At 41.0% G+C, this 13,369-nt stretch overlaps 2 protein-coding genes across 2 annotated transcripts; both read right to left on the bottom strand.

The window, feature by feature from the left end:
• Positions 1-3,029: 3,029 nt before the first annotated feature.
• LOC112219154 (fibroblast growth factor 4B) lies at positions 3,030-7,680 on the bottom strand. The gene is made up of 3 exons (XM_024380361.2): positions 7,010-7,680; positions 5,387-5,490; positions 3,030-5,023 (listed from the first exon to the last, which is right to left on the bottom strand). Exons 1-3 carry the CDS (start codon positions 7,308-7,310, stop codon positions 4,847-4,849), a joined length of 582 nt encoding a protein of 193 aa, XP_024236129.1. The 5' UTR covers positions 7,311-7,680; the 3' UTR covers positions 3,030-4,846.
• Positions 7,681-10,030: 2,350 nt separating this feature from the next.
• On the bottom strand, positions 10,031-12,419 carry LOC112219153 (fibroblast growth factor 3-like). The gene is made up of 3 exons (XM_024380360.2): positions 11,789-12,419; positions 11,212-11,315; positions 10,031-10,809 (listed from the first exon to the last, which is right to left on the bottom strand). The coding sequence occupies exons 1-3, from the start codon at positions 12,063-12,065 to the stop codon at positions 10,471-10,473; spliced, it is 720 nt and encodes a 239-aa protein (XP_024236128.1). The 5' UTR covers positions 12,066-12,419; the 3' UTR covers positions 10,031-10,470.
• Positions 12,420-13,369: the final 950 nt, after the last annotated feature.

The following is a 13,369-nucleotide window of genomic DNA, read 5'->3' as shown; positions in this document are numbered from 1 at the left end:
GGTTACCGCTCAGTAACCGAAGCAGCATGGACTTGGATTTCTCTGTTGAAGTGTCATTGATAATTAGCCTGGAAATCCAGATTGAATCATGCCACGTTTCACCATTCTTTCACTGAAACAGATATGAAATGAAGCTGAAATCAGTCTGGATTTAAAGTCTAACTTAAAGTGCTGCTGTTAAGTCTTTTTCAGGTCTGTAAGTGAGTATAAATTACAGGGGGGAGTAAGATAATACAATCCGTTATTCATCGCCATTATTAATTGTTTCGTTCACTTTCTGTCTTTTTTGAGAATGCATTCCAACACTGTCATTTTTGGGCAACCCCGTTATTTAGTGTGACACACCGAAGCGTCATAGTTTGAAGTCTGAGCTGTATCCTTATGAGTCATCATTCACAAGAGCAAACTGCGTAACACGTTCTTGTTATGGGAGCGTCTGATAGGCCTATGTCCCCCAGGCTATCTATTGCCCCAATCAGTAGGCCTACTTGAAAGAGCTTTCTGAATTCCACAAGTGCTGTGAGTCGTTGGTATGGACAAATTATCTGTGATATGTGTCTATTTGATATACAGTACCAGTCAAAAGTTTGGACACAGCTATTCATTCATTCTTTATTTTTACAATTTTCTACATTGTAGAATAAGAGTGAAGACATCAAAACTATGAAATAACACATATTTTATATTTGAGATTCTTCAAAGTATCCACCCTTTGCACACTCTCAACCACCTTCACCTGGAATGCTTTTCCAACCGTCTTGAAGGAGTTCCCACATATGCTGAGCACTTATTGGCTGTCTTTCCTTCACTCTGCAGTCCAACTCATCTCAATTGGGTTGAGGTCGGATGATTGGAACGACTCACAGCACTTGCCATACATACCTACACTACAGTCACAAGACGCAGGCATCCTAATTGTCCCTAGAATTTCTAAGCAAACAGCTGGAGGCAGGGCTTTCTCCTATAGAGCTCAATTTTTATGGAATGGTCTGCCTACCCATGTGAGAGACACAGACTCATTCTCAACCTTTAAGTCTTTACTGAAGACTCATCTCTTCAGTAGGTCATATGATCTGGCCCAGGAGTGTGAAGGTGAACGGAAAGGCTCTGGAGCAACAAACCGCCCTTGCTGTCTCTGCCTGGCCAGTTACCCTCTCTCCACTGGGATTCTCTGTCTCTAAACCTATTACAGGGGCTGAGTCACTGGCTTACTGGTGCTCTTCCATGCCGTCCCTAGGAGGGGTGCATCACTTGAGTGGGTTGAGTCACCGACGTGATCTTCCTGTCTGGGTTGGCACCCCCCCTTGGGTTGTGCTGAGATCTTTGTGGGCAATTTTTTATTTATTTAACTAGGCAAGTCAGTTAAGAACTAATTCTTATTTTCAATGAGAGCCTGGGAACAGTGGGTTAACTGTCTGTTCAGGGGACAACTACTGTGATTATTATTATTTGACCATAATGGTCATTTATGAACATTTGAACATCTTGGCCATGTTCTGTTATAATCTCCACCCGGCACAGCCAGAAGAGGACTGGTCACCCCTCGTAGCCTGGTTCATCTCTAGTTTTTTTTTCTCTAGGCCTTTCTAGGGAGTTGTTCCTAGCCACCGTGCTTCTACACCTGCATTGCTTGCTGTTTGGGGTTTTAGGCTGGGTTTCTGTACAGCACTTTGAGATATCAGCTGATGTAAGAAGGGCTATATAAATACATTTGATTTGATTTGATTGTGGAGGCCAGGTCATCTGATGCAGCACTCCATCACTCTCCTTCTTGGTCAAATAGGCCTTACACAGCCTGGAGGTGTGATGGGTCATTGTCCTGTTGAAAAACAAACGATAGTCCCACTAAACGCAAACCAGATGGAATGGCTTATCGCTGCAGAATGCTCTAATAGCCATGCTGGTTAAGTGTGCCTTGAATTCTAAATAAATCACTGACAGTGTTACCAGGAAAGCACCCACACAGCACAACACCTCCTCCTCCATGCTTCACGGTGCGTAAACACAAATGGATATCATCCGCACAGCACTTGGAACCAAAAATCTCAAATTTGGACTCATCAGACCAAAAGACAGTTTTCCACTGTCCTTAGCCCAAGCACGTCTCTTTTTCTTATTGGTGTCCTTTAGTAGTGGTTTCTTTGCAGCAATTCCACCATGAAGGCTTGATTCATGCAGTCTCCTCTGAACTGTTGATGTTGAGATGTGTTGGTTACTTGAACTCTGTGAAGCATCTATTTGGGCTGCAATCTGATGTGCAGTTAACTCTAAAAAAAACGTATCCTCTGCAGCAGAGGTAACTCTGGGTCTTCCTTTCCTGTGGCGTTCCTCATGAGAGCACGTTTCATTATAGCGCTTGATGGTTTTTGTGACTGCACTTTAAGAAACATTCAAAGTTCTTGATATTTTCTGGATTGACTGAACTTCATGTCTTAAAGCAATGATGGACTGTCGTGTCTCTTTGCTTATTTGAGCTGTTCTTGCCATTATATGGACTTGGTCTTTTACCAAATAGGGCTATCTTCTGTATACCACACCTACCTTGTCACAACACAACTGATTGGCTCAAACTCATTAAGAAGGAAAGAATTCCACAAATGAACTTTTAACAAGGAACACTTGTTAATTGAAATGCATTCCTGGTGACTACCTCGTGAAGCTGGTTGAGAGAATGCCAAGAGTGTGCAAAGCTGTCATCAAGGCAAACGGTAGCTACTTTGAAGAATCTTAAATATAAAAAGTATTTGGGTGTGTTTAACATGTTTTTGGTTACTACATGATTCCATATGTGTTATTTCATAGTGTTGATGTCTTCACTATTATTCCACAATGTAGAAAATAGTAAAAAAAATTAAGAAAACCCCTTAAATGAGTAGGTGTGTCAAAACTTTTGACTGGTAGTGTGTTTGTAAACTATTGAGAGAGGTTGCCATTATTCACCGACACAGCGTTTTTTTTTAGGTTGACTTGAACTTAAGTATTAATTTGATAGATAGGGTGCTGCAGAACACAATTTATTTACTTTCCTAAAGTAATTTGATAATATGCACAGCACATACACCATAATGTTGAACAGGACCTGTATAAAACTACAGACATAATGTTGATACATACTGTATAGGCTACATGAAATGCATAACATAAGGGGACATAACATAATTGTGAACTGAACGCAGAATATCACAAGGGATAATATTAATGACCACAGTAAGAAACACATCTACTGCTCTATTCAATCCGTACCACGGAAGTTCAGCGTTAAAGTGTGATTGAAATTTAAAAGCAATGTTCCCGCGTTAACGGAGACTGCACTCCCATTAAACACTGCATAGAGATGTAGAATCTTAGCAATGTTCCCGCGTTAACGGAGACTGCACTCTCATTAAACACTGCATAGAGATGTAGAATCTTAGCAATGTTCCCACGTTAACGGAGACTGCACTCTCATTAAACACTGCATAGAGATGTAGAATCTTAGCAATGTTCCCACGTTAACGGAGACTGCACTCTCATTAAACACTGCATAGAGATGTAGAATCTTAGCAATGTTCCCGCGTTAACGGAGACTGCACTCTCATTAAACACTGCATAGAGATGTAGAATCTTAGCAATGTTCCCACGTTAACGGAGACTGCACTCTCATTAAACACTGCATAGAGATGTAGCATCTTAATTTGACCACCCTTTCCTGCAATGCAAGACATTTGAAACTTTTAGCATATTTGAGGTTTAAAAAGTCTTGTGAAGTTCCATTATGAACAATGCATCAACACCTACAAAAATGTTCATTAATTATAATCAAAATAAGAATTCACATTTCCTATTGCTGCAGGATTATTGTCCTGCTGTAACAAACTGGCTCAAATGAAGATCCTAATTTGTAACGCTTCAGCGATACAGACTGAATAGAGCCCTGTTTCAGTTTACAGTATATGTACATTTTCTGCATCCGCTGTGCCAAACAAGAAATGACATTCTTCTTCGTTTAATTTGCACATACCAGGCAACAAGACATATATTTGAAATACAAGAAACCTTACAACGTGACAATGTCATAGATAACTTTATGTATGTATATAAAGTTATAATAATCACTAATGAGGCTGTAGAGGGTCCAGTCATTTGTGTGTGCATTTGTTATTTATGAAAAGAGTTTTAACCAGACATGCACACAAACAAAAATATAGTTAAAACTTAGACCAGGGTTAACAGATGTGCTAATCTGAACTCCGATTCCCTCTCTCTGATTGGGTTCCTCTCTATTCAATCTCATCAGTGATATCCAGTGTCGGGTGAATTGTAAAGCGTAGAAGCGTGGGTTGCGTCATACTGTACGTCATGCTCAGAAAGACAAAACAACAGCAACAACACAATCCCTCCTTGCATCTCCATAATGAGGTAGTAAAACAATCAATTAGGAATGAAAAAATAATGGGACCAGTACTGAACTGAATGGTTTGGACCTGCCATCATCATCTTCCTTTTTGATGCCGAGACACAAATCTGACAAATGTGGGTCTCCAATTCCTTTCAAAGTAGTACAAGTAGGATAACAATGCTTACTGCACAACCTTTGCTGCGCAACAGTTCTTTTAAAAAAAAGTGCAAAATCAATTTTACTCTTAAAAAAAAAGCACTCATCTTAAGACACATAGCAGCAAAAACAAAACAATTGTCATTATTCATCCCCTCTTTCTACATTACTCCACTTTCCCAAAATATAAACATTCTCAGGAATCATAAATAAATAACTTAAATATCTCACTCTAGAAAAACATTTGAAAGTGCATTGTTTTCCAGTCTCTCTCCTCTACCCTTGTTGAAGGTACAGTCTCATTGGAGTCATTCAGATCCTTGGTAAGAAGTGTGTCACTGTCATAGCTGGTGTAACTCGATTTCCTTTTTTGGTTTTGCCAGTCTTACTCAATCCAATATACATCCCTGCGTGAGCTGCTGACTCATAAGCATTGTAGTTATTTGCCAAGAGATTCTCCTTGAACTTGCACTCATCATTGTAATGACCCTGGAGAAGGGATGAGAGAAGAGAGGTTAATATTTACCTTAAAATAATCCAATGTACCGTAGACGAAGCTCTGTTGGCCAAATGACGCCAATCACGCATGTCAATCTCAACACTTGGGATTTTTTCAGACAATTCCATATTACCATGTAGGGTACTGTACATGTCATGGAGTCTAGGGAAAGGAAATGTCTACACCTTGTATTGAATGCATCTGTGGCGTAGTGTACTATGCCGTTCATAAGCTACAAAACGTGTACAAGCATGCCAAGACATTGACTATCATTTTGCTGTGGAGATCTCTCACGAAGCAAAGTAAGTTGTGACGTAGAAATACATCCAAGAAAACATGTCATGTCTACTTACAGATCCATAGAGCTTCCCTTTGCTGTTCATGGCCAGAAACATACCACTTCGGACGCCAAAGAGCGTCACAACCCCTCTCTCCACAGGTGATATCTCAAGGAGACCTGAAATGAGACAAAGACTATCACTGCTATGTTTACACAGTACTTATCTACACCAAAACGAAGTTGTTTATAATCCATTGTGTTGTAAAACAAGACGGAGAAGATAAGGACAACTGCAGTAGACAGGTCTGTTTAGGTCTCTGTTCAAACTGGTACTGGAACATCCTGCAAGGAAATGATGCTTTCCTCCCTTGATACTAGATGATGAATTGGAGCATCGAGTAGGCCTAGGCTAAATATGATGTAGACTTCCTTTCAGTCAAGTACCCAGTAACAGGTTGGACTTTTGATTAAATTGCCTACATTGGGCTTGCACAATAAAACAAGATAAAAAACACAACAACTTTGTCTTGTCTCTCTGGCTCTATTTGAGGATTGTTTAAAAAAAAGTATCTCATAGACTCATTTGTGAGGAAAGAAGAGAAAGATAGTCAATATTTTCCAATGGGTTCTGACTTTATACACTACTGGACTTAATACCATAATGTATTATGATGACTAGTCTATTCTCCATAATACCAAGGCTCCCGAGTGGTCTAAGGCACTGCATCTCAGTGCAAGAGGTGTCACTGCAGTCCCTGGTTTGAATCCAGGCTGCATCACATCCAGCTGTGAATGGGAGTCCCATTGGCCAAGCGCCGTCCAGGTTTGGCCAGGGTAGGCAGTCATTGTAAATAAGAATTTGTTCTTAACTGACTTGCCTAGTTAAATAAAACATAAATATAATGGAAAACAACTGACCTAACATCACACCAATATATTGGTGTGACTCCCCTCCTGTAATTCTCACAGACACCACTTCATGGTTTTTTTCAACACTTTCCCTGGATGCTACTAGTCTTACTCAATTAAACATTTCATCTGTGTCATACCAACTTTTTAAGTCACTCCAAAGAAACGATTTTGAGGCATTTGGATCTAATATTTTGTGATTTAGAAAAAGTAAAATATATACTGAATGAAGTTAGATCTATAAACTGTTTTATATATACCAGTAGGGGAGCCTAAAGATAAATAATCCACTTGGTTAGAGAGATTTTTTTTTACAATGTTTTAATAAAATAGTACATTTTAAAGTGAGTGTGTTTGGGGAACCCCCCTCCACTCTCAGATCTGGTATCATCCCTGATTCCTTTTGACATTTCAGAAACATGTCCCGAAGCCTTTTTATTTGAAAAAAAAGACCTGCGAAAATTGTTCAAGGAGGCGCATTAATCAAAGCCTTGCAAAGAAGCCGAAATGAAAAATCACTCTTGGTTTAAACACACCGTTGCATCCATCCACTGTAGTCACATGGGACAATAACACTAACATCCATGTGACGTCAATTTGCTAGTAGCCTAATCAAACACAGTATTGTGCTCAAGTTGGCATGGTGCCCATTCACACAACTCCATCCCATAATATGAAGTTCCAAAGTGGTGGCGCATGACACAAACAGGTTGCAGACCAAGAGAGGGGCATCAAACAATTGGCGCAGGAGATTATAAATTCAATAAAAGCATGAAAATGACCTTACTGTATCTATTTTCGTTATGTATTCCAGTTATCTTTCCGTCTGGTAAAACTTGAATATGAAACCCAATGCCGACATTGCAGTATAGACGCCGAAGTCTTTTGATGCCTGTAAGATAGTCACCGTCTCGGTTGATTTCTCTTTTTTCCCATGGGTTTCGAGCCAGTGAGCGAGAGTAGAGCGTTTCCCAATGGCGCTCTGTAGTGTCGGTCTGCCTACCCGCAAACGGGGCAGTGCGCACTGAGGTACACACTAGTCCCCACACCAGCAGCGGTACTGGTAGCCAGGACGCGTGGACAGACATCCCTGTGCTGTCGGTCAGTGCTGTCTCACGTGTTTGGAGAGGTTTTACAATTCCCCAAATCCCCTTTCCCCTGTCCGTGGTGCTCACAGGTTGACAAAGAAAGTTGTGGAGACTGTGGGACTCAGTGAGCCTCACTAGTCTATCCAGTGGAAAAGTAAACTTATTTCTGAGTCTGCATGAAGTCTTTTCTGTAGGCTACTTCAATGGCTCCGCTGTTTTTTTTTTGTATTACTCTATTCCGAGTTGCTTTGTGTAGGAGTTGTGTGTTGTCAGTCGTATTGCAGGACCTGGCCATGTATCTCCTCTCCTGACGATACTTATATGTGCTCCGAAATTATATCACACGCCACCTACTGTACCAAAATGTTGCTCTCAACTCTTGGAGTCGGAATAACCTTCGACGCAAAGTCATGAGAAAACCACCTCCCTTTCTTGTGCACTTTGATATCGGAGTGGCGGTGGGCAAGCAATTCGATGCGCTCGGTTGATGTATTGACTGTAATGTTAGTGTGAGCTGACACATGTAACCTATATAAAAACGTTTTCCCATTCTGTATATAGTGTCTTTATCTTGCTCTTCCCAGGCTTCTCAATGCGTGTCCAGGCGACAGGATGAATTACGCATGGGATCGTTGTCTTAAACTTCCTCCGATATCGTCTGAAATAAAACAAATGTATTGCAGGATGCAGAATAGGAAGCTGAAAAGGCAGCAGACTGTTGCACAGTAGACAGTGCTATAAATGAAACCATAACAGGAAAACAACAGCACTTTAGTGGAATTTCCTACTTTTACAATAATGGAAATAAGAGACAGGCGGACAGAAAACTATTATTTAAATGGAACAATATCAACAATACGGTTATATTTGTATTATCTTGATGCAAGACAAATACTTTAGCATCTTAACAAGGTTGGTGACATTATCAACCCAAGCCTCCTGCTATGGGGATGAGGGATATACTGAAATCTGATCCAGTAATCTTCTGTTCATCTGATCAGCTAAACACAATGTAAAACCCCCAGACTGTACCAAGCGATTACGCACAAGGTTCCTAAGCTTTACGCACAGGATGTTGGAGATATCCATTATTAGACTCAACTTCTGGCCCATGGTGGCCAGTGATGCGTAAACCACCCATGCAATATCAATGCACGTCCATAAAAGTTAAATAAAAGTTTATATCAAAGGTTTGCTCGAGGTTTGAACCCTATGTGTGACCGTCCACACCTTGGAAAGCCTATTACCACTTTGCCAGTGTAATACACAACCGGAATGACATAGAGGTGTCAATTGGGGCGTGAGGCGCAGCGACTTATGCACCTGTTCACAAACATAATTTCATTATTTCAAGCTGGCGAATTACTGGTGGAAAAATTGCAGCTAATTGTCAAATTATACAAAAAACAAAGACTGAGGGCCACGTAAGAAGCTATATTAAATCCACAGGAGGTTGGTGGCACCTTCATTGGGGAGGAAAGGCTCATTTGAATGGCTAGAGTGGAATGAGTGGAATGGTATCAAATACATCAAACACATGGGTTCCATTTGTTTGTTACCATTCCATTAGCTCCTTTCCAGACATTATTATGAGCATCCTCCCCTCAGCAGCCTCCACTGATAAATCTATATTCACTTTTGACATAACGTGGTCCTGAGTTAGTCAAAACGGTCCATTACTTTGGCAAAAGTCTCAAATATACTTAACTTTATTTGATGTTTAAAATGTGTTTTTGGTACTAAACTTCCAACAATATTGCTTTGGAATCGGTTCAGAGTACATGTTTAACGCAAACGCACGTCCCAAGAAAAATATTAGCCTTTAGTCTGATATTTAGATAGCCTACTTATTTTATTTGATACTTGAAAAAAAGTCTGAAAATCTTCAGGTTTAGGTAATTAATTGCTTTGCAAGAATTACACTTCCAACACAGTCTTTTAGATTTTTATTAGATCGGTTGTTTGTTGATATTTACCCATATATCACGCAAGATACAAAATATGAATAATAATTTCAGACTTCTGAATTCTAGCCTATACATACGCGTATCCAGCTGCTCTCCATGGTACTGCATTTTAGCCACGTGGTTTTGCGTTATCGTCAGATCTATGCTGGACGGGGTGCCGCATCCAGGATGTCTTTTCACTGGCTGTGAAACAATGTATTTTAAAGCCACAGTCCGTCACTTGTTTCGATAATTTAAAATAATAAAATACACTGATTTTGTCAAGAAAGTGATTTATGACTACATTACTGAGATTAGTAGGCCCTACAACTGTCTTACCTTGTCCTTACTCCAATAACGAATGAGCTGTGCTCCTTTCGTTACGTTTCTGTTGTCATTGGGAAATTGGTCAACTAATAATAGCTTAAAATATTTATTTTAAAGAGTACAGTTACTCTCTTGGAATGTAATTGAATGCGAACAGAACGTCTGAAGAGAAGTGATTTTACTTGCTGCCCCTAGGGTGCAGTGTCTACTAATGAACAGAACCGATCCTGCACCTTGAAAATATAACACAAAGGCTGCGTTTACACAGGCAACCCGATAATTCCTCAAAACTCTAGACTATTAGCCTAATTCTTAAATAAAAATCTAGACTTCCATGATGAATGAATATTGAGTTATATAGACCAGTAGAAAAACAATGCAAAAGCAATTTTGAATGAAAATGTGTTTATGATATAAAAAGCAAATAAATTAACACCACAATGGTAATACACATACTATTTATCATTTGCAAACACTTTTACCCAAAGTAACGGACGGGAGCCACAATCCTGGCCTGGCATGCATCAAGCTCTACCAACTGAGTCACAGAGGACAATATACCATTGATTGTACAAGTGCTTTTTTGTACATTATATTATTGTGTAAATCCACATGCATCCTTCCAGACATCTTCCTATGAAATGGTCATCAAGAAAAATACAAGACATTAACTGCATGTACTTCCGATATGTGAGTTAACAATAAGAGTACAAAGATACATTATATTCGAGACACTGATCACTTTATTCACAGGACAGTATCATTATGCCGGTTTAAATGAGGGCAGGGGGAGCTTGTATCTCTCAGTCACCAGTCATGCTCTTCCCACAGTCCACGTGTCTGACAAGTGAGACTTGTCATCAAGCTCCCTGGAGATGGACACATCTCTATCTCCTCTGCCCTGTTCCCCTGTGAGTCTGAGGGCATTCTGCATTCTGCCTGTACCCCAGACTACTGTTGATCAACAGGTGAACCATGTCATGGTCCTCGTTGCCCAGGACCCTAGGCAGGAAGAGGGAGGCCTTCTCTGTCTTTCGGGTCTTCAGGCCCCGCCTTGGCTGGCCCTTTCCATTGATTGACACATACCACAGCCTCCCAGCGCTCACCCTTCGCCTACTTCCTGTTGAGGTGGAGTGTGGGGTTGTCCGGTAGCGGCGGGAGGCGTAGGTGTTGTAGCCTAACTCATGGATCCGCTCCATGAACTCACACTCTTGGGTGAAGGCAGCCTGAGAACAAAATGACTTTAGTTGAAACCAAATAAAGTTTTTCCAAATGTAACACTGTGCACAATGGAAATGAGACTGTATATGAATGGTAGTCAATTATCCAATTATTAGAAAGAAAGAGAGAGAGAGAGAGAAAGAGAGAGAGAGAGAGAGATACAGACAGACAGACAGACAGACAGACAGACAGACAGACAGACAGACAGACAGACAGACAGACAGACAGACAGACAGACAGACAGACAGACAGACAGACGGACAGACGGACAGACGGACAGACGGACGGACGGACGGACGGACGGACGGGCGGACGGACGAACGAACAGACGGACAGACAGACAGAAGGACAGACAGAAGGACAGACAGAAGAACAAAGAAAGATCTCAGAGATCATGTCTCATTTACAGATGCATGTAGTCGTCCTTTTTGGTTCATGGCCAGATATCTCCCGGAGAACAGTCCTTTAATCATCACCAGTCCCACATCCACTGCTGTGATCTCCAATATACCTCAATCAGAAAACAATTCAGTCAATAAAAAAAAGAAAGTAAATTCATTGTCATTTCATGGAATGACAAGTGATATACTTATGTCAGTGTAATAACATTGTTATTATAATGTAGATACCACTACAGTTGTGTTGGATGCAACAACAATGTTGTATGGATTTTAGTTAGACTTCAGTAACACTTTACATCATCAGGTAGTGTTCTGGTCACTCCAATGTAGCCTACCAAATTACCAATGCACAGTAGATAGTAGGAACGACCCCCATAATAATGCACGCGACTTGTAAGAAGTAAAACAGAGCTCTGTTTTAACTGAGAAATCATGAATGTCTACTTCAAAACTATTTCCAATCATGTATACCGTGGGACTATTCTTGTTAGGCTTTAGCCTCTATAGTGGCTGAACATAAACTTCAATATATGCATAGCATATAACATGGCAGAAATAAGAACGCAAATAATACTGTACTCACTGAAAGGGTTATGCTCCTCCAGGGTCCCATCTATTTTCCCATTGGGATGTATTTGTAAGTGATATTTTGTGGCACAGTACAGCTTTCTGTGTCTCGGTGCTCCCTCAAGGTGCTCATACACTCCTCCGCGCCCCACAGCATCCCTGCGCTGCCTGAGGACACAGCTCTGCCCACCGACACTCTGCGGAGTAGATGTCCTTACCACCGAAGAAGAACGAGGCTTTTGGTGACTGGGGTGTAATACATTCACCAATAGCAAGACCAGAATTATAACCATTGTGTCATGGCCGAAAATAGTATATTAGTCCCTTTCCATGATTGACAAAAACAGACAAAATAGTTTCCATCGAATTCTTAGGCAGTCCATTAGTCCAGTCCGATAAAATTGATCCACTTTAGATACATTCGTTTTGCCAACAGTAACTCGCTTTCAGTCAACCTGATTTTGAAATTGTCATGGAAACGAGACGAGTACACTGTGAAGATGTCCAAGTTGCGCGCAAAACAAAAGCCCTCATTCATTCGATAGCCCTATTGCGGCGATTGTTACGACAGAGAAAGTCAAGGTACGGTCTCGTGTGCGCTATGAGAGTGCACTAGGTATGGATGGAAAAAACATGACATTACACACAGAGGCTCATTGCTGAAAGCCGCATCACAAAGGGTGAGCCAGCCATCTGAGGACAGAGTGTTCCTCTCAGCTTTACTTTTGATGGATCCAAAATGCCAATTAGACATTCCAAAATTATAGCCTACAGCATGGGTTTCAACACCAGCATTCCCCTGGTCAATTCAAACTCCCAACTCTTGCCCAGTTGGTGGAAAGATGCTAAAACGAAGACATAGGTGGTAAGGATGGCAGAAATGGTTTCACATTTGAAACAGCTGGACACTATAATGTTATTTAGTGGGCAGACATAGTGATCAAAATATGTGCATCTTTTTTCAAGTATTCCCACAAAGAATATATAGGCTACAACCCTGTCAAGATATTCGTACATGTTATGGTTGTTTTGCAGTGTCAAAATAAATCTGATGGAATAACACATTTCTATTTTGAAGAGATGGAAGTATGGAGTAGGTTTATGGGAGAAAGACTGCAAGTGGAAAGGACGTCACACTGCTTGCTTAGTGGGTACTGGCTCATACTGAGGCTCGAACACAGGACGTCTGCTGGACACAGGACATCTGCTGGACACAGGACATCTGCTGGACACAGGACATCTGCTTCGCAAACACAAGTGACTGCCCTCCAGGAGAATCTTACCCAGTCACACCACCGAAAAGCTAGTGCAGAAACTTTAGGTCGACTGAGTATCACAGATCCCCATCTGCGACACAAGCCAATATCACTATGAGTATCTGGAGGAGGCAGCACATGTTCCACTGCAGAGAAACACCCCTGGAGCTGGTTAAGTGCCTTGCTTAAGGGCACATGGCAGTAGGTGGCATCTGATATTGTGATGCCAGATACAAAATCAGATGTATCCTGATTGCAGCTTCAGTTACCAGCTCACTTCCACCACTTCCAGGATTTGATCCAGCAACCTTCTGGTTACTGGCCTGCTTCTTTGGCCTCAA

Source organism: Oncorhynchus tshawytscha, linkage group LG19 (genome assembly GCF_018296145.1).
Source record: "Oncorhynchus tshawytscha isolate Ot180627B linkage group LG19, Otsh_v2.0, whole genome shotgun sequence".
Taxonomy (NCBI): domain Eukaryota; kingdom Metazoa; phylum Chordata; class Actinopteri; order Salmoniformes; family Salmonidae; genus Oncorhynchus; species Oncorhynchus tshawytscha.
This window is presented reverse-complemented; position numbering and strand designations above follow the sequence as displayed.

Excerpts from the sequence above, each read along its gene's own strand:
- LOC112219153 (XM_024380360.2), bottom strand. The coding sequence starts at position 12,065 with ATGGTTATAATTCTGGTCTTGCTATTGGTGAATGTATTACACCCCAGT. Across the intron at positions 11,316-11,788 it reads GGAGGAGCATAACCCTTTCA|GTATATTGGAGATCACAGCA; the intron begins GTGAGTACAGTA and ends TTTCTGATTGAG. Across the intron at positions 10,810-11,211 it reads AAGGACGACTACATGCATCT|GCTGCCTTCACCCAAGAGTG; the intron begins GTAAATGAGACA and ends TTTTGTTCTCAG.
- LOC112219154 (XM_024380361.2), bottom strand. The coding sequence starts at position 7,310 with ATGTCTGTCCACGCGTCCTGGCTACCAGTACCGCTGCTGGTGTGGGGA. Across the intron at positions 5,491-7,009 it reads ACATAACGAAAATAGATACA|GTCTCCTTGAGATATCACCT; the intron begins GTAAGGTCATTT and ends GTCTCATTTCAG. Across the intron at positions 5,024-5,386 it reads AAGGGAAGCTCTATGGATCT|GGTCATTACAATGATGAGTG; the intron begins GTAAGTAGACAT and ends TCCCTTCTCCAG.